The sequence below is a fragment of the Pan troglodytes genome, chromosome 21, assembly GCF_028858775.2.
Source record: "Pan troglodytes isolate AG18354 chromosome 21, NHGRI_mPanTro3-v2.0_pri, whole genome shotgun sequence".
NCBI lineage: Eukaryota > Metazoa > Chordata > Mammalia > Primates > Hominidae > Pan > Pan troglodytes.
In genome coordinates, this window is record NC_072419.2 from 51,273,914 (window position 1) to 51,294,842 (window position 20,929).

A 20,929-nucleotide genomic window follows, 5' to 3' on the forward strand; every position below is an offset into this window, starting at 1 on the left:
AGCTTAGAAATCTGCAAATTTCTCACTTGTAAAAGGGGCATAATAAATAACACATATCTCAAAAGACTCTTTGAGGATTAAGTGATATAGTACATTTTCTGGCACTTGATAGATGCCTATTAAGTGTAAGGCTTTTCCCCCTCTACTTTATATGGTGGTCATGCAGTTTGGATGTGCAGTTTGGATGAGACCATTATGTGAAAGCACCTAGTAGAAAGCCTGAAATGTAGAAGGTATTTAGTGAATGTTAGTTAAATTTGAACCTAAGTTTCCAAAGAATAGAACTCTTTTTTCCAGATTTAGGGGTGTATGTTTAAGCGTGTGTGTGTGTGTGTGTGTGTGTGTGTGTGTATGTGTATGTTTATGTTTATGTTTATGTGAGATAGAGATACTGAAACTGTGTCAGTTAGCTTTTGCTGCATTGTAAACCACCCTAAAATTTAGTGGTTTAAAATAGCCATTTTATTTAACTTGATTCATGATTCTGTAAGTTGGCAGTTAGGTTGGACTCAGGTAGGCAGGCAATTCTGGTCTGAGCTGGTTAGCTCTGCTCTGTGGTCAGCTGGTGCAATAACAGCTGGGGATGGCTGATTTATTTGTTGAGACATTTGTTGACTTGGGCCTCTCCACGTAGTATTTCACCATCTAGCAGGCTCAATCAGGTTTATTTATATTATAGTAAAATATACAAGACTTTTTTTTTTTTTTTTGAGACAGGGTCTTGCTCTGTTACCCAGGCTGGAGTACAGTTGTGTGATCATATCACTTCAGCCTTGACCTCCTGGGCTCAGGTGATCCTCCTGCCTCAGCCTCCCAAATATTTGAGACCACAGGTGCGTGCCACCACACCCAGCTAATTTTTTTAAAAAATTATTATTTGTAGAGACCAGGTGTCTTGCTATGTTGCCCAGGCTGGTCTCGAACTCCTGGGCTCAAGCAGTCTACCCACCTTGGCCTCCAAAGTTGTGGGATTACAAGCATGAGCCACCATGCCCAGCCTACACAAGAATTTTTAAGTCTCTTCTTGCTGTACATTTGCTATTGTCTCAATGCCCAAAGCAGGTTAGATAGCCAGGCCCAGAGTCATTGTGAGAGGGAGTAAGGTAAGGATGAAGATACCAAGAGGAAATTGTTGTGGCCATTTTTAAAAACAATTTATCTTAGATACTAATTGTGATAGGAATGCAAATCTGTTTACTGAGAATTATTATCAGTCTATAAAATCAGACTTAGTACAGGTGCTGCAATGTAATGACAGTGTTATTCACAATAGGAATACTGCTGTCTTCTTCATATAAACTTAACATGTCAGTAAAGCACTCTCACACATGAAGAAAGAACCATTATGGTGGAGGCATTTATTTTCTGGAATCACTAAATACAAGGATCAGCTAATTATTTTTGAATGTCTGCTGTTTCTTGCCAGTTAAGGTGGCTTCCCCTATCAGTCAGTTCATTCAGTTTTTCACTTTAGTTCCATAAAATATTTCATCTGCATCTCTAGACGATATCTTTATTACAGTTTGAGTTACCTCTTCCATCTGTTAAACCACCAACAACAAAAAATCCAAAGAATCAGAGATACTCTTGTCACTAAAATATTTCTTGAGTCTTAACTATTTTTCACTTTGGTCTTTGCTTTATGCCTGTACACATCTAGTTGTAGCATGTTTTAGATGAGAGGCACCCAGTATCATAATCCTACTAGAGATAAGAACTTCTTCTTTTGAATAGTTATTAATAACTGAGCATAAATATGTTTTCATATGCTACTGCCAAGTCATAAAATCACGGAATTTTTCAAAGCTGCAGGGAACATTAGATATAATCTGGCCCTGTGTCTTCTTTTTGCAGATTGGGAACCTGTGGTTTTACCAAGATCATGTAGTCAGAACCAGAATCTAAATCTTTGAACTGCAGGATAGGGATTACTTTCCATTTTTTTTTATTGTGGTAAAATATACATAACATAAAATTTGAGGAGAGGAATTTTTCCGTTCTTCTGTCTCCAAAATCAACTTTAGCTTTTTGGCAATCTGATAAATGTAACATTTTAACTAATCATTTTGCTATAATTAAATTTTTAATACATGTGTGCATTTTACTTACAGCTTATATCTGAATATGTGGTTAGATAAAAAAAACTTCTCTTTTTATTTCACTTTAGTTTTTGGAACTTCGAATTCTAATAAATGTCAGGTATAATCAGGTCCCTGGTATTGATATCAGAAGATAAAAGCAAATACATTTTAGATAGACTTTCTTATTTGTGGATTTTCATTGTTGAAAGAGACAAAGAACAGTTGGTGTTTTAACTCCAAAAATTAGAAATTTTTAAGTGGGTTGGTAAGAAAGAAGAACTCAAATATGAGGCAAGCAGATGTTCTCACTTTTTCATCTGAACAGTGACAGAAATTAGACAAATAATTATATTCTCACTTAACAGACATTTCTTTGATTTTTATGACATGGTTTAGAATTAGACCACAGAAATGTTATCTTTAGTGTTTCATCATCCTTGGTTTAAAGATTCAATTTCTTAAGTCCACCTGTATTGCAACTGAAAGTAATTAATGAAGAACCATAGAAATATATTGTTTTATTGTTGGATATAATACATTTTAAAAAAGAATGACACCCTTATGGTTTTTGTAAATTCCATTGGAGAAAAAGTTTTAAATTACCTGTTATTTCTGTCCAGAAGTCGCCATTTTTATTGATGAACTCAATTTAGTCATTTATCTGTGCATATATAAAAATGAATGGATGGATGGATAAACAGACGTGAATGACAGAAATAATGAGACAAGGGAGGTTGGTGCGTGATATATGCAGCTTACTCTCAAATTTTAAGTGTGTATTTCCTAAGAAAGAAGATACCCTCTTTTGTTTGTATTTCCTACAAAGGAGTTGCTCTTTTTTGTTACCACAATAAAGTGGTCAAAGACTGATTTTTCCTTTTTATTTCTTGAGACCGTGTCTCACTCTGTCTCCCAGGCTGGAGTGCAGTTGCATGATCACGGCTCTAACATCATACCTAGAGCACACAAAACAAAGCACCATATACTTGCTGATTGGTCCTAGCAAATAATGTATTTAATTCTTAATTAGTGAGGAGAAAACAGTGTAGTAGGAAACCATTGGCAGTGTGTGGATATGGGCAGATACAGGATTGGCTGCTGTTGAGCTTAGCAATGGTGATAGTGAGAAAAATGACTAATGTTCTGAGAGGTAGGGCGGCTGGCCTGAAACTGGACTAGGAAGTGTCATGAAATAAGTAAGATTGCATAGACCAAGGGTGCCTGGAGAGAAACACTTGCTGTTCTTTATCTTCTAGATACCTTCTCATCTACTTCTTAAGGTGCTGAACCTTCTGGTTGTTTTTCCTGATTACTGTAGGAAAGGGCCGTATAAACCCCTATGTTCATGGAAAGCAATGAAAAATACTTCCTGTATTTCCCTGTATTAGAATACTAATCAGAGGCACAAAGGTACTTCAACCTTTGAAACAGGTACATTCAGCTAGTTTGATTTTTAAATCATGCCAGGTAAAATTATTCTTTCTGCTCTTGTTACTAATAACTAATAGCTGCTGTATTCTGCTCTCTTAACGGTTACTGCTACTATGTAACTGCTGATGCTTTTCTCCAGGATGGTTTGAGGCCCCATCTAAGTCCCCTTTTACCAGTCTTCCCTGACCACACAGCATGCAAGAACTGGGCACATATAATTCTTTTAATCAATTCTATTTATTTTATACCTGTTCAATACTAACTTCTTTTTTTTTTTTTTTTTTTGAGACAGAGTCTCGCTCTGTCACCCAGGCTGGAGTGCAGTGGCGCGATCTCAGCTAACTGCAAGCTCTGCCTCCCGGGTTCACACCATTCTCCTGCCTCAGCCTCCCAAGTAGTTGGGACTACAGGCGCCCGCCACCACGCCCGGCTAATTTTTTGTATTTTTAATAGAGATGGGGTTTCATCGTATTAGCCAGGATGGTCTCGATCTCCTGGCCTCGTGATCTGCCCACCTCAGCCTCCCAAAGTGCTGGGATTACAGGCGTGAGCCACCGCGCCCGACCCAGTACTAACTTCTTTAAAAAATGTTCATGAGAAGTAAATAAAATCACCAATAGTCCTACTACCAGAGATAAACCCTGTTAACATTTTGGGTATTTTCCCCTAGTTTTTTTTTTTTTCCTATATGTATGATTTTATAGAGTCAAAATCATACTGTATATATAATACTGTATCCTATTTTTTCCCGTAAGTTTATTGTAAGCCATATGTAGATAGTATTTTTAAAGTTACATAATATTTCATAGAGTGGATGAATTGTGATTTATTTATGTTTTCTTTTTCATGTATGTTTTTCTCATTATTCCAGTTAGATTATGAGATTATCAAAGAAAGTCACCCTACTGTATCATCCCCTCTTCCTACTTAAATGCCTATAGAGAATATTGTATGTGATAGATGCTAAATATTTTTGCTTGCTTCTGTCTCATTCTAAATATTATAGGAGCTGTTTGCTATAGGAGACTCCAAATGTATTATTTGCAGATTATCAGAATCATTGCATCACCCAAATCTTTCCATTTAGAAAAAGGGACCCCAGGGAAATTTCTGAATGTATTTTAGGGGAAATCTTAACTCCTCTGGAATTCCATGAGAATTTTTTGGGCAAAGATTTGTGCATTTTTTGTAGTTTCACTAGATTCTTGAAGGAGTCCTTTATCTAACAGAAATATCCACTGATCCAGATATTGTAGCCCATCTGGAGATATGTCTATTTATTAAACTTACCTAAAATTTAGAATGTTTCTTTTCATTTTTCATTTTTCTTTGTTTTCAGGAAGGGATGAGACCATGCAGCCTGCGAAACCATCCTTTCTTGAATATTTTGAACAAAAAGAAAAGGAAACCCAGATCAACAGCTTTGGCAAGAGTGTACCTGGTCCACTGAAAAATTCTTCAGATTGGAAAATACCACAGGACGGAGACTACGAGTTTGTAAGTAGTGTTGGAAGTAAATGGTTATGTCTTCAGGGGAAGTTATTTGAAATATCACATATTAGTGCCCAAGCATTTTCTTGTGCATTTTGAGTCTCCTAAACCATCCCTGACAGTGTCTACTGAGCTGAAGGACAGTATTTTGACTGATGTTTGAGCAGTTCTCTGGTCCCTGATTAGTGGCATCTTTTTTGCTTTCGAAGTCCATATTCAGTTTTTATTTTTGTCCAGTTAGAAATTGTTCATGGTGAGAGAAGTATTCAATCATCAAATGAAATTGCAACTGTCTTTAATAGTTTATTTGGGGTTTTGATTTTATATTTAAGAATTAGATTGGAGGGCAATTGACACTGTTTTGTGGTGTCCTTGTTGTTTTGCTAACTATTCTCCTAATTTTAACCCTGCTGAAAGGATTATTCTCAGTTTTTTTCAGAGGACGAATGTATAATTATTCCAGTTTCATATGAAAAACTGGATGTGTTTTCCTTTCTCTACTGTGGAACATTTTCCCTCAACCATAGACACTTATTAATGTTCATAGGCATTTAAGGAGTAGAGCAATAAAAATTTTGGGAAAAAGTAAGCTAAGGAGTCTGCATTTTCTTCTTGACTATTACTAGAAAAGATTTTTCTCTTCAGTAGCTTTTTATTTTTACATTCTAAAATTCTGAAGTTTGATTCTCCATCTGTCATAATTCTGTTGTTTATAAAAGAACTTAGATTGGGCATTGGGCTTGAATTCTGGTAGGCCTGTCTAGTTCTGGCTTTCCACTATACTACTCACTGGGCTAGAGGAAATGACACCATTCTTCCATAACTTAATTTCTACTTTTATAAAATGGCAGGAATATCACAGTTTATACAACTAATGGTAGAGATCCTTTAAGGACCAGAATAACTCATCTGAGGTAAATTAACTGATTAGTCACTGAACCCATGATAGAACCCAGGTTCATTTGTTTTATTACCTGTTTGTTCATTTACTTACTTATCCAGTGTTTTTTTTTTTTTTTTTGAATGTCATGCGTTTGACACTATTCTAGGGATGTGGTCATTAACAGAACAGCCAAAAACCCATCCCTCCATGAGGGAATTTTCATTCTAGGCGATGATGGAATTTTCATTCTAGGCGAAGGAAAATAAGTATTTAGTGTGTTAAATGGTAGCAACTATTGTAAAAAATATAAAGCAAAAGGGAGGTTAGGAGACAGAAAGAGTGTGTGTGTGTGTGTGTGTGTGTGTGCATAGTTTTTTAAAAATAAGAGTAGTCAAGGAAGTTCTCATTGGTAAGAAGATGAGGATGTGAACTATGTGAATATCTAGAGGAGAGATTTTTAGGCAGCAGGAATAGCAGATGCAAAGATCCTGAGGCAGGGACTTGGCTGGTGTGTTTACAGAACAACGAAGAAACAGTCTGTTTTGGAATGGCATCAATAGGATGTGCAGCAGGAAATGATATCAGAGATATAATGGAGAGCGAGATAATGCAGGGCTTTTTGTGTAATAAAAAGGACTTTAGCTTTTACTCTTGAGTGGAATGAAAGACCATTGGAAGGGATGACTTGACCTTATTTATATTTAAAAGGTATTATTCTAGTTGCTATATTAATACATTATAGGAGAACTGTAGCGTTTCTGAACACAGGTGCAGTGTTTTTATTTACTATTCAAAGGTGGCAAATTATGGGGCACATCTGCTACTATTCTCCTCTTCTAGGCCTTTGGCACCCATCTGTTCCACTGAATCAGGGTTCAGCTTCAGAAGCTGCCACTGCTAATCATAGTAGACTTACGAAATTTGAATTATTGTGCGTCTGTTCCATGTTGCCTATATAGTTGTCTTCAACATGTGTATAAGGACTGATTTCTCAGTTTAGCCAGTCTTCAGGCAAAGATGTTTAACTACTGGGTGCCAAATCACATCATTATTGTGATAGAATGCTTGAGAATCCTCAAATCTGTAGTACTTCTAAGCTTAGTTTCCTTGTTTTTAAATGTTTTAGAAGTTAGCGATTTTGGCTAGGCGTGGTGGCTCACGCCTGTAATCCCAGCACTTTGGGAGGCCAAGGCCGGTCGATCACCTTAGGTCAGGAGTTCGAGGCTAGCCTGACCAACACAGAGAAACCCCGTCTCTACTAACAATACAAAAAAATCAGCCAGTATGGTGGTGCATGCCTGTAATCCCAGCTACTCGGGAGGCTGAGGCAGGAGAATCGCTTGAACCCAGGAGGTGGAGGTTGTGGTGAGCCGAGATCATGCCATTGCACTCCAGCCTGGGCAACAAGAGTGAAACTCCGTCTCAAAAAAAAAAAAAAAAAAAAAAAAAAGAAGTTAGCAATTTTGAAAACCCAGTCACTTTAATCCTTTTTAATTTTAAAAAATATTGTTTATGATATTTTTAGGATACATGTAATATTTTAGTACCTGTTCATAATGTGTAGTGATCAAATCAGAGTAATTGGGATATCTATTACCTCAGACGTTTTTCTTTGTGTTGGGAACATTATAAATCTTCAGCCGTTTTGAAGTATACAATAAATTATTAACTATAATTTTCCTACTGTACTATCGAATACGAGAACTTATTCCTTCTCTCTGACATATTTTTGTACCCCTTAACCAACTTCTCTTCATCCCTCTTTCACCTCTTTCCCAGCCACTGCTAACCGTCATTCTACACTCTGTTTCCATAGGATCCACTTTTTTAGCTCCCACATGAGTGAGAACATGTAATATTTGTCTTTCTGTCTCTGTCTTATTGTAGCTAACATAATGACCTCCAGTAATATCCATGTTGCAATAAAAGAAGCGACAACATTTCTTTCTCTTTTCTGGCGGATAATATTCCATTGTGTGTATACCACATCTTCTTTATCCATTTATCCATTGATGGACACTTAGGTTGATTCCATATCTTGGCTATTGTGAATAGTGTTGCAATAAATAGGAGAGTTTAGATATCTTGTTGATACATTGATTTCCTTTCTTTTGGATATATGCCCAGCAGTGGGATTGCTGGATCATATAGTAGACCTATTTTAATTTTTTAAGGAACCTCTATACTGTTTTTTATAATCGTTTTATTACTTTAAATTCCTACCAATGGTGTATGAACATTCCCCTTTCTCCACATCTTCACCAGCATTTGTTATTTCCTGTCTTATTGATAATAGCCATTCTAACTAGGGTGAGATGATATCTCTCTCTCTTTTTTTTTTTTTTTTTTTTTTTTTTTTTTTAAGAGACAGGGTCTTGCTTATTCTCCCAGGCTGGAGTGCAGTGGTCCGATCATAGCTCACTACAGCTTCAAACTCCTGGCCTGTAGTAATCCTCCCACCTCAGCCTTCTGAGTACCTAGGACTACAGGTATGGATCACCACGCCTGGCTAATTTTTAAATTTTTTCCAAAGATGAGGTCTGGAAATGTTGCCCCAGCTCATCTGGAACACCGGGCCTCAAATAATCCTCCTGCCCGGGCCTCCCAGAATGCTAGGATTACAGATATGAGCCACTGTACCGGCTCTTTGTGGTTTCAATTTGCATTTTCCTAATGATTAGTGATATTGAGATTTTTTCATATGCCTGTTGCCCATTTGTATGTCTTTTGAGAAATGTCTATTCAGGCCTTTTGCCCAACTTTCATTCTAATCATTATTCTTGGATCAGTAGTTTCAATGTGTAAAGAATTTATTTCTCTTTGCCACAGTTTTCTCATACTAAGATCATTGGCAGGAAACTTGTTTTGGTGGGCAAGCTACTTATACGGAGGAGCTTTAGGAGGTCTTTAGAGAGAGTACTTTTTATTTTGGAAGTAGATGACTTCTAGGGGGAGTGGGCCCATGGTGCACAGTGACCAGGTTAGCACATTGCATGACTTGTATTACTCCTGAGACTTTCTTCTAAATCTGAGGTCATAAACTGGCAGCAACCAGCTCACAGACCTTTCTGTGTGTCCTATACGGTGTTTAAATTTTTAATTTTTTAAAATTAGTTGCTTATGTTAAAAACTTATGAGATTTTACACAAAATGTTGGATCTCCAGCTTATTTTGAAAATGTGAAAGATCTGGCTACAGTAGACCTACATTATTGGTTAATGGTTGTCTGGAGCTGAGTGGCAGCTGCCCTCTTTAGCTATGACCTCTCTAATTCTTCACACTATTTGACCTACTTCACTCATTTGTATTAACTGTCTGACCTGTCTGACACTTAGGGGCATTTGATATTGGGACTCTTGCACTAAATTGTTTGGATTTATATATGCTTGAGCCAGCCTATTCTGATATATGACATTCTACTCTATTTGTACCTTCAGAATGTTAAGATAATTTACTTAATAAAAGTCTCTTACAAAAAAATTTCAAACTAAGCAATAAAATTGAGATGAGAGATAACATGAGCTGCTCTCCCAACAAAGATCAAATGAAAACTGTCTTCATAGTTGATATTCTTGTTACATAGCTTTTACCTTGATCCTAAAGCAAGCATTTGAAATAATAGTCTAGAACAGTGGTTCTCAAAGTGGTCCCAGACCAGCAGTGTTAGCATCACCTAGAGACTGTTAGAAAGGCAGTTATTCAGGCCTTACCCCAGGCAGACTGAATAGGAATATCTGGGGACAGCACCCATTGATTGGTGTTTTAACCTGTCCTCCTGGTGACTCTTACCCACTAAAGTTGCTCTAAAAGGTTTTTAGAGTAGTATATCTTCATATACATTTCTTGTTTTCTTTTCTATTAGATACTATAGAAATTCAGAGATAAGGATGTATTTCTATTTTATTAACATTGTCTGATTTTTAAATTTCCTTGTTATTCCCCTTTTGAGTCTCCTATACTCTTACTGGAGGTACCAAAGAAGCACATAAAATATGGAAAATGTATGTTTGTAAGTGACATCTGGCAAATAAAGAGCTAGTCCTTTGAGTGAAGAAAGTTCTGAATAATCTCCTGAAAGCTTAACGAAGGATATGTGTCAGACTTGCTAACATGTTTCCCTCATAGTTGCTTTTTTTTTTTTTCGAGATGGAGTCTCACTCTGTTGCCCAGGCTGGAGTGCAGTGGTGACATGATCTCAGCTCACTGCAACCTCCGCCGCCCGGGTTCAAGCACTTCTCTGCCTCAGCCTCCTGAGTATCTGGGATTATAGGTGCCTGCCACCACACCCAGCTAATTTTTGTATTTTTAGTAGAGACAGGGTTTCACCATCTTGGCCAGGCTGATCTTGAACACCTGACCTTGTGATCCACTCTCTTTGGCCTCCCAAAGTGCTGGGAGTACAGGCGTGAGCCACCGGGCCCAGCCTCCTTCACAATCTCTTACAGACTTTCTGATTTCTAGGCAGATAGTATTTAATTATGAAAAAAGATAATTCTGTTTCCTCCTATGAAGAGAATTGCTGCTTTCCAATGACCTTTTTGCCCAAAATGGCAAATAGGAAGTAATTTAATCAGGAGTAGCCGAATTTTATACTGACAAAAACTTCATATTTTCATCTGAAACTGAATATTTGTCTCATTTCTAAAAGTGAATTGCCTGTTTGCCAAGTTGAGAAACCCCTCCAAAAATTTCTAATAATGTTTAAGATACATAGTGATTAAAATATAAAAGGTGCTTAAAAATGCAATAGTCTCTAAAATTGATATTTCATATTCTATTAGCAGATCACTTTTTTGGAAAAAAATGTAATATTTTGTGAGAATTCAGACCTTCCCATTTTGCCATTCATAAAGCCACAAACAGCTGTAAACTTAAATCCAATTTGGCTCATGAATCTTCCAAAAACACACTGTAATATTTTAGTTTAAGATGACCCAGGCTGGGTGCAGTGGCTCATACCTGTAATCCCAGCACTTTGGGAGGCTGAGGTGGAAGGTTTGCTTGAGCTCAGGAGTTCGAGACCAGCTTGGCACATAGTGAGACCCCATCTCTATTACAAAAATAAAAAAAAGATGGCTCAAGTGCCAACAGTGGTGAACAAAACAGACCAGGCCCATGTTCTCATGGAGTTTACAGTGAAGGAAATAGACATTAAGCCAGTACCCTAGTAGGTATCAGTTCAGGTAATAATAGCGAATTTTTTTTTTTTTTTTAAAGCACAGTTAAGAGATATTGTGAGAAAAGGCCTGTGGAGAGACAGGACATTCAGCTGAGACATCAGTGAAGAGGGGAAGCAAGTCACAGGAAGGTAGGGGAAACAAGTACAGAGACTGTGAGACAAGACATAGACTATGTGTAAGGAAGGAAAGGAGTCCATTGTGGCTGGAGCCGAGTGACACATGGGATAGCAGTTTAAATGTAAATGCATCAGTAATCACAGTAAATGTGAGTGCACTAAAATCTCCTATTAGAAGAGAAAGAGTCTGGATAAAAATAACAGTCAAATTCCGGCTAAATGCTGTTTATAAGAGATGTAACGAAAAGAAAATACAACCGAAAAGTTTAAAACAGAGGAATGGAAAAAGATACACTAGGCAAATACTCACTAAAAGAAAGTAGGTGAAACAATATTGATATCAAATGAGGCCAAGCATGGTGGCTCATGCCTGTAATCCCAGCACTTTGGGAGGCCGAGGCAGGCGGACCACGTGAGGTCAGGAGTTTGAGACCAGCCTGGCCAACATGGTGAAACCCCATCCCTACTAAAAGTACAAAAAATTAGTTGGGCATGGTGGCAGATGCACCTGTAGTCCCAGCTACTCAGGGGGCTGAGGCAGAAGAATTGCTTGAACCCAGGAGGCGGAGGTTGCAGTGAGCCGAGATCGTGCCACTGCACTCCAGCCTGGGTGACACAGCGAGACTTCATCTCAAAAAAAAAAAAAAAATCAGATGAAATAGAATTTAAGACAAAAGAATGTTACCTGGGAAGGATATGTTTTATACTGTTAAAAGGTATACTTCATCTAGAAGATGTAAGTCATGCACCTATATGAAACATACATATTTATCCCAAACTGATAGAAATAGAAGGAGCAATGAGAATACTGCAATTATAGTTTCAAGAAGTTAATCAAGAAGACTTAAATATTCTTCTCTCCAAAATTGACATTTCAGTTAGACAAAAAACTAACGCAATTAACAACATTGATAAAACAGAATATAGACAAAATTTCTAATATATATGTAACTTTAAAAACATGGAATATTCATAAAACAACTATTTTATTCTTTTTTTTACCTTTATTTCAGGTTCAGGGGTACATGTGCAGGTTTGTTACACAGGTGAATTGTGTGTCATGGGGGTTTGGTGTACAGATTATTTCATCACCCAGGTAATAAGCATAGTACCCCATAGGTAGTTTTTCGATCCTCACCCGCCTCCCACCCTCTGCCCTCAAGGAAGCCCTGATTTCTATTGTTCTGTTCTTTGTGTCCATGTGTACTCAGTGTTGAGCTCCTACTTACAAGTGAGAACATGCTGTATTTGGTTTTCTGTCCTTGTGTTAGTTTGCTTGGGATAATGGCCTCCAGCTCATCCATGTTGCTGCAAAGGATGTGATCTTGCTCGTTTCTGTGGCTGTGTAGTATACCATGTCAACATGTACCACATTTTCTTTATCCATTCTGTCATTGATGGGCATTTAGGTTAATTTCATGTTTTTGCTATTGTGAATAGTACTGCAGCAAACACAACGCATGCATGTGTCTTTATGGTAGAACAATTTCTGTGCCTTTGGGTATATACTCAATAATGGGACTGCTAGGTTGAACGGTAATTCTCTTTTAAGTTCTTTGAGAAATCGACACACAGCTTTCCACCATGATTGAACTAATTTACATTCCCACCAGCAGTGTATAAGTAATCCCATTTCTCTGCAACCTCGCCAGCATCTGTTATTTTTGATTTTCTAATAATAGCCATTCTGACTGATATGAGATAGTATCTCATTGTGGTTTTGATTTGCATTTTTCTAATGGTTAGTGATGTTGAGTATTTTTTTCACATGCTTATTGACCATGTGTATGTCTTCTTTTGAGAAGTGTGTGTTCATGTCCTTTCCCCATTTTTAATGAGGTCGTTTGCTTTTTACTTGTTAATTTGTTTAAGTTCCTTACAGATTCTGAATATTAGATCTTTCTTGGATGCCTAGTTTGCAGAAATTTTCTCCCATTTTGTAGGTTGTCTGTTCACTCTGTTGAAAGTTTATTTTGCTGTTCAGAAGCTCTTTAGTTTAATTAGAACCTATTTGCCAATTTTAATTTCTGTTACAATTGCTTTTGTTGCCTTCATCATGAAATCTTCTGCCAGGTCCTATATCCAGAATGGTGTTTTCTAGGTTATCTTCTAGGGTTTTTATAGTTTTAGGTTTTACATTTAAGTCTTTAATTCATTTTGAGTTGATTTTTGTATACGGTTTAAGGAGGGGGGTCCAGTTTCAGTCTTTTGCATATGGCTAGCCAGTTATCTCAGGATCATTTATTGAATAAGGAGTCCTTTCTCCATTGCTTGTGTTTGTCAACTTTGAGTTACTATGTTTTTTTGTTTTTTGTTTTGAGACAGAGTCTTGCTCTGTTGCCCAGGCTGGAGTAATGCAGTGGCGTGATCTCAACTCACTGCAATCTCTGCCTCCTGGGTTCAAGTGATTCTCCTGCCTCAGCCTCCTGAATAGCTGAGATTACAGGCACCTGCTACTACACCTGGCTAATTTTTGTATTTTTAGTAGAGATGGGGTTTTACCATGTTGGCCAGGCTGGTCTCGATCTCCTGACTTTGGGTGATCTACCCACCTCGGCCTTTCAAAGTGCTGGGATTACAGGTGTGAGCCACCATGCCCAGCCAATGTTTGAAAGGGTTAAAAAAGAAATCAGGCCACATTACCTGACTATAATGCAATAAAATTAGAAATTAACATTAAGAAAGTAGTCAAAGCCACTTTATCCCACCTGGAGATGTAAAAATATATTCCTAAATCTTACTTTAAAGATAAAATAAAATATAAATTATAAACAATTTAGAAATGAATAATAAGAATGATACAAAATTCAAATCCCTGTAATTCAGAACTTGTGGGAGGCAGTAAACAATGGCACTTAGAAGAAGATTTATAGCCTTAAATGAATTTTCTTTTTAGAATACCAGAAAAATTATAAATAAGTTAAAAATAGGATAAAGATAAAAGCAGAATTTAATGAAAATAGAAAACAAACCAAAAAGTTGATTGGTAAAAACCAACAGCAAGATATTTGAAAGGACCTGATATTTGGTAGATTTGATCAAGTTAAAAAGGAAGAGTGTACCAATAAACTGCAGTAGGGGAAAGGCGAGAGACAGTTACTAGAAACAGAATATGGCAGTGTGATCAGAGATTATTATTTATAACTTTATATTATTAAATTTGAAAACTTAGATAAATAGATGTTTAAACATTATGCCATATTTACTTCCCATGTGGAAGTGTAAATGCATAAAAATATGCAAGATACTTTTGAACAAGAAGAACAAGGTTGATCTTATTCTTTCAGAGACCAAAACATACCACAAAACCACAATAATGAAAGCACTGTGATATTGGCATAAGAATAGAACATAGGCCAGGTGTGGTGGTTCACCCTGTAATCCCAGCACTTTGGGAGGCTAAGGCGGGAGGATCACTTGAACCCAGGAATTTGAGATCAGCCTAAGTATCATAGTGAGATCCCCATCTCTACAAAAAAAAAAAGAAAAAAAAATTAGCTGGGCTTGGTGGTATATGCCTATAATCTCAGCTACTTGAGAGGCTGAGGTGGGAGGATCTCTTGAGCCCAGGAGTTCGAAGCTGCAGTGAGCTAGGATTGCACCACTGTATACTACCCTGAGTGACAGAGTGAGACCCCATGTCTTAAAACAACAACAACAACAAAAGATCAATGTTAAAGAGTAGGATTAAGAAACATACCTATGTATGTATATGTGTGTGTGTATATATAATATAGATAAATTTTTAAAAATATATACACCTTTGTTGGATGCATAGTTTACATTATATATGAGTGTATTACATAATGATAAAATACAAAATAATGCAAACTGTAAAATTTGTGTAAATTTAATAAAACACAAATCATGCTACCATTTCTATGTATATGCACACATACAGCTGCATAGATAAAAAAAGACAGGATCTAAAAATAACTTGAAAGTCATTACCTGTGGAACTTTAGTTTTAGCTGTCTTTACACAGAGAGAGAATATATTACTATATCAATATATTACTTGCTTAACTTAAAAGAAATAAATAGAGCGAGATACATTTTTAAACTTTCAATTGAGATTTTTTCCTGGTTTTAGTCTAAATAAAGTTAACCAGGTTATATATATACAGATTAAGAGAACCACAATACTTTTCAGTCAGTTATCAGCTTTGCAAGTATTGTTGATTATTAGCTTTCAGTATCCTTAGGTTTTAGAGTAAATTTCCTATTTATTCAAATGAAGTTGCTTTCAGATTTCTTATGACTTCTTCTATAAAAAGAGTTGATAGTAACTGGCCCTCACATATTAATTCAATCTATATTTATTGAGGTTCTCTGTGTGTACTATGTGTGAATAGATAAGACTGCGAGATCTTTTACAGCCTTCACTTTATCTTACCCGTCTTTGTATTCCTAACACCTAGCAATTGCCCAGCTTAGAGTTAGCACACCATATCAAATTAAACTCAGACATAGTGTCTGAATTCATTCATTATTTTATTCAACTACTAGTTGAATTAAACTCAAATATAGTCATTACACTTAGAGAGTTTATGATGTAGCAGAAAATAATCAAATGATTTTGATACATTATACTAATGATAGCTTACATTTATTGAAAATTTACTATGTGCCAGGCATTACATATGTTACCTCGCTCTCAGAACCATCCCATGAGGTAGGAATGTTGTTATTGCCATTTTAGGGGTAAAAAAACTGAGGCTTAATAGGAAGAATAAGTTCAAGAGATCTATTGTACAACATGGTAACTAGTTAATAAACAATGTATTGTATTTTGAAAATCACTGAGAGAGTAGATTTTAATTAAGTGTTCTCACCACAAAGAAATTGTAAGTATGTGAGGTAGCACACATGTAAATTAGCTCGATTGAGCCATTTCACAATGTATGTACATACAGTATATCCTTATGAGGTTCATTTTATGAGGTTTCAGTTACCCACTGCAGTCTGAAAATATTAAATGGAAACTTCTAGAAATAAACAGTTTCTAAGTTTTAAGTAGCATGCCATTCTGAGTAACATGATGCAATCTTGTGCCATGGCGCATCATCCCGCCTGGGACATGAATCATCCCTTTGTCCAGCATATCTGTGCAGTACACGGTACCCACTCCTAGTCACTTAGGAGCCAATTTGGTTATCAGATCACCTTTTGAGGTATAACAGTGCTTGTGTTCAGGGAACCCTTATTTTGCTTAATAATGTCCCCAGCGTGCGAGAGTAGCGATGCTGGCAATTCCAGCTTGCCAAAGAGAAGATGTAAAGTGCTTCTTTTAAGAGAAGAGGTGAAAGTTCTTGACCAAAAATAAGGGGGGAAAAACCATATGCTGAGGTTGCTAAGATCTATGGTAAGAACGAATCATCCATCCATGAAATTGTGAACAAATGTGAATCTTCCATCCGTGAATTGTTGTTGTAATTGTTCTATTTTATTATTAGTTATTGATAAATTCTTAACTGTAACAACTTTATAAATTAAACTTCATTATAGGTATTTACGTATGGGAAAAAGCTGAATGTATAGGGTTCGTTAACATCCACAGTTTCAGGCATCCACTGGGGTTTTCAGAATGTATCTCCTGTGGATAAGGGAGGGACTACTGTATTTCAAAACATCATGTTGTATACAATAAATATGTACAAACTGTATTTGTCAATTAAAAGAAAACCCTGAGACTAAAAGGGAGGTGGTTGACTACAGTTATACAGACAGTTAGTGGCACGGTGAGGATTTTAACCAAAGCAGTTTGGCTCCAGAGCCCATCCTCTTAACTATCTGTACTGGGTGGCATTTTTCTAGGCTATTCTGGTAAGTTCTATCCATAAAGTACATAAAGAAGGGGCTGTAGGAGCCCAAAAGAGAGAGCAGGAACCCCAAGGAAGGCACCAATAAGTGTCATTGGAAGTGTGTTTTGAAAGATGAAGTGTGTCTGTGGAGATACTAAGGAGTGTGGCATGGGTCCAGGAAGTACTGAGTAATTGAGCTGGAGCATTACCAGTGTGGATGTGTGCAAAAGGGGAGGAAGGGAGCGAAGGAGAGAACTTCAGGTGAAGTAAATTAATGCCCAATGTACCCTTTTTTGCTGGAAATATTTAGTACTCTTTTAGATTTTTTCCTTGGTATATCAGAGAAATTAAAAATAGAGTCCTAATGCAGCGCAGAGAGCTAATATCCATCTGAAGTTGTGTGATAATGGGTCCATCAGGATATAAAACCACCAAACTGTTAATTCAAAATTAATTTGATAAAAGTAACAGAACTTGAACAAAATTGATTGTTTGAATTCCTTGTTTGAATTCCCTGGATAGTTATAAGCCATTCAGTTGGCTTTTTGTGGTAAGGAAGGATAAATTTTAGCCCTGAGTTTTTCCCAGGAGGCCGATAACAACCTATGATTCCATGAAACTTTATCTTAACCATTCTCTCCTAGATCAGGGCTCCAAATCTGATTGTAAGTTGAGATTTCTTTGGGTTTTTACAAAGAAGCTTTACTGAATTGTCAGAACATAGTCAGTTACTCATTTATTATTAGGTTGTACTTTTTGCTTTTGGCTGCACATGTTAGAAATCAGACACTTGCTGGGAGGCAAGAATTATTACTACCTTATTTATAATTAGAAATCATGATTGATATGGTAGAAGAAATGCTTTATTTGCCTACGCTTAAGTCAATACTGTCAAGAATGCATCTTGATGTTTCCTGGGAACTCAGTTATCTACAGTTTGAAACTTTATCTGCCATTTCACAGAGACAAAAATAACTCTCCCAAAACATTTTGTGAAATTATTGTTCATTTATTTCAAAGTGAGTCTGAAAGTTAGTGCATATTCTTAAATTTACCAGCCTTTAATGGTAAGGTAAAATTTAATGTCCCATTACTCAGTTACAACAATCATCAAGTCAACTATTCTTGTTTTATTTAATCCTTCACCTCCACTATTCACCCACACTGCTTGATTGTTTTGAAGCAAATCCCAGGCATATCTCATTTCTAAATATTTCATATGTATTTATAAAATATTATTGACCTTTTAAAAAATATAATTATAATACCTTTATCATACTTTTACAAATCAGGAGTAATAAATTTCCTTAATGCCAAAAAATGCCTTGTTACTGTTTAGTCTCCTGGATTTATATATATTTTTTAGCTTGTTTGAATTAGGATCCAAATGCGATTTATAGGAAGTTGGTTGATATGTCTCTTAAGCCACTTTTAACTTAAAGCCCTTCCTTTCTGCTACCCCTACTCATGTACTCTGAGATACTGTTAGAGAAACCCAGTTGTTATCCCATATAGTTTCAACCTTCATTTGGGATATTGCTGATTGCATCTAAGTGGTCTTATTTAATATGTTCCCTGAGTTTCTTATAAATTGGTAGTTTTATCTAGAACAGAGGTCCTCAGGACCGCTTCATACTTATAAACATTATTGAGGACCCCAGAGGGCTTTCGTTTATACTAATATTTACTGAATTAGAAATTAAAACTCAAAAAATTTTTAAAGAATTTATTTACTTAAAAAAAAAGCTAATTATACATTAATGTAGTTTTTTCAATGAAAAATGACCATTTTCCCAAAACAAAAACAAATGAGTAAGAAAAATAGCATTGTTTACATTTTTCAAATTTTTTGGCTTAGACAGATAGATGATCCTATCTGTTTTGCATTCAGTCTGTTGTAATACATTGTTTTGTTTGAAGTATAGGAAGAAAGTCTAGCCTAGCAAAAAGAGGTATAGTTGAAAAAGACAGAACTATTGTAATAGCTGTTTAAGATAACTGTGGATAGTCTTCTTTGACCCTATACCAAAACTCAACAAGTAGTGGTTTCTTATAGGTTAGTTGCAATGTAGAATATAAAACTAAATTCATGAAATTTTCTTACTCTGTATATTAAAATTCATTGATGTTTTAAAATTTTGAGTGGAACTTTTACTCACACGTGATTTTGTAACATCACGCACTGGGCATTTGGAAGATGTTGGTTCATTCAGTTACATGGATCTTCTAAATGTTGGCACATTTCATTAAACAATATAAAAAAAAACCACATTCCTTGAAGTTATGACCAGTCTCATCAGAAGAGTAGCTAAGTGTAGGGAAGTTGTCAAGCTCACAGTGGTAGATTCAAGTTTTCCAGAATACTAATTTTCATTTGAAGGTTTGAATTTTATCATCAGCTACAACACTCTTAGTTGTTTTCCTTTGAGTGACAGACTCACTTTTTTCATTTCTGAGAAAATGTCTGCCAGATACCCAAGTCTGAATACTCACAGTTTGTCATTTTTCATGTAAAATGGTGGGAAAAGCAGCTGGTTGAGCTTGCAGCTCAATTGCACAAGTGCTTTGCTTCAAAATGACCATTGTATTTCAGTTACAACAGAAGTGCTATATGCGGACTTCCCATTTCATCATAGATACTATTAAAAAGACACGAACTTTTTTACTACTTCATCAAGGACATTCTTAAGGGTTTTTTAAAAACTGTAGCCAGTGACTGTAAAGAATGCAATAACTGCTGACACTATTTGGTGCCACTTTTTGATTTGTACTGAGGCTAACAGTTTTAGCCCCCACTGCTTTTGTGTAATCAGTACAGATGTCAACACAGTAGAAAAGTCAAATAGTGTCTTAAGATTAATATGAAAATAGTTTGGTCTTATAGAGTCCCCTAAGAGTGTGTCAGGGATCTTCCAGGGGTCTGCAAGCCAGACTTTGAGAATTGCTGATCTAGAAGCTTGATCAGAATCAGGTTCGATTTTTTTTTTTTTGGCAAGGGTATTTCATAGGTGGTATGTATACTTCCATCAGAAGGTTCATAATATCTGGATATATGGTTATCTCTCTTTTTCCGTTGTTAGAAACCAGTGAAGGTCATTGTCTGGATGCCATTTCATTAGAGGTTACAAAGTGGTGACATTTGATCATTTCTTCTCCATTTACCAATTGAAGTAAAGAAGCATTTCATTATTTAGATAATCTCAGGTACAATGTATACAGAAAAGACAGAATATGCACTTGATTTTTTAATTTTTATTATAATTTTCAAAATAATGTATTGGTTCCCTAGCACTCTCCAAAGATATAACCAGTGATTTTTTTTGTGTCATAAATTCGTGGATTTAAAAATATTTGATCTGTTTCAATCCTTTCAACTATTTCTTATGTTCAAATAGTTCCATCTTGATATAACCCCAGTAGTTACTTTTAAATGTTTTATTGAGGTATGCTTTATATACTCCCTGGTAGTTTGTGAGAGCATCCTTGCTTTCTAGTATGATGAGATGTGAGATGTTCCAGGCTCATCTTGTCCATGTCTTGCTCCAAACCTGGAAACAGACATTTTTTTTTTAAGGAACTCAGGTTTTTAAAATGGGAAATGGTAATTAGAGACCACAATCTGGGTGCAAGTTGTGCTTATTGCAGTTAGGTCATTTTTTTCTAAGCCTTTTCAATGTATGAATCCAGGAAATGTGTTTATTACAAACTCATGCATTCTTATGCTATTTCCAGTGTAGATTGAGTACTACTAGTTTTTTACTTAACCACTTTCATCCCACATCTGTAATCCTTTCCCCCATGCCAAATATCTTCCCGGCAATTCTAATATAATTACTCATTTGTTTTTCAATTCACAATAAATGTCAGCCTCAGAATAATAATACCAGTACTTCTGACAACAATACTGAAAACAGTTAAAGATTTGTGTTGGAGCTTGTTGTCCT

The 20,929-nt window shown here is 36.1% G+C and overlaps 1 protein-coding gene across 6 annotated transcripts in view; it reads left to right on the forward strand.

Moving 5' to 3' along the window:
* Positions 1 to 20,929, forward strand: part of STK4 (serine/threonine kinase 4) — a 113,505-nt gene that overhangs the window by 53,590 nt on the left and 38,986 nt on the right. For 5 of the 6 annotated variants that reach the window (XR_010154010.1, XM_063802456.1, XM_063802455.1 and 2 more), the window contains 1 exon segment: positions 4,852 to 5,009. Coding sequence is in view for 4 of the 6 variants with exons in the window: in XM_063802456.1 (XP_063658526.1) it covers positions 4,852 to 5,009 (158 nt within the window). In the remaining 2 variants the exon portion in view is untranslated. 6 annotated transcript variants of the gene reach the window in all.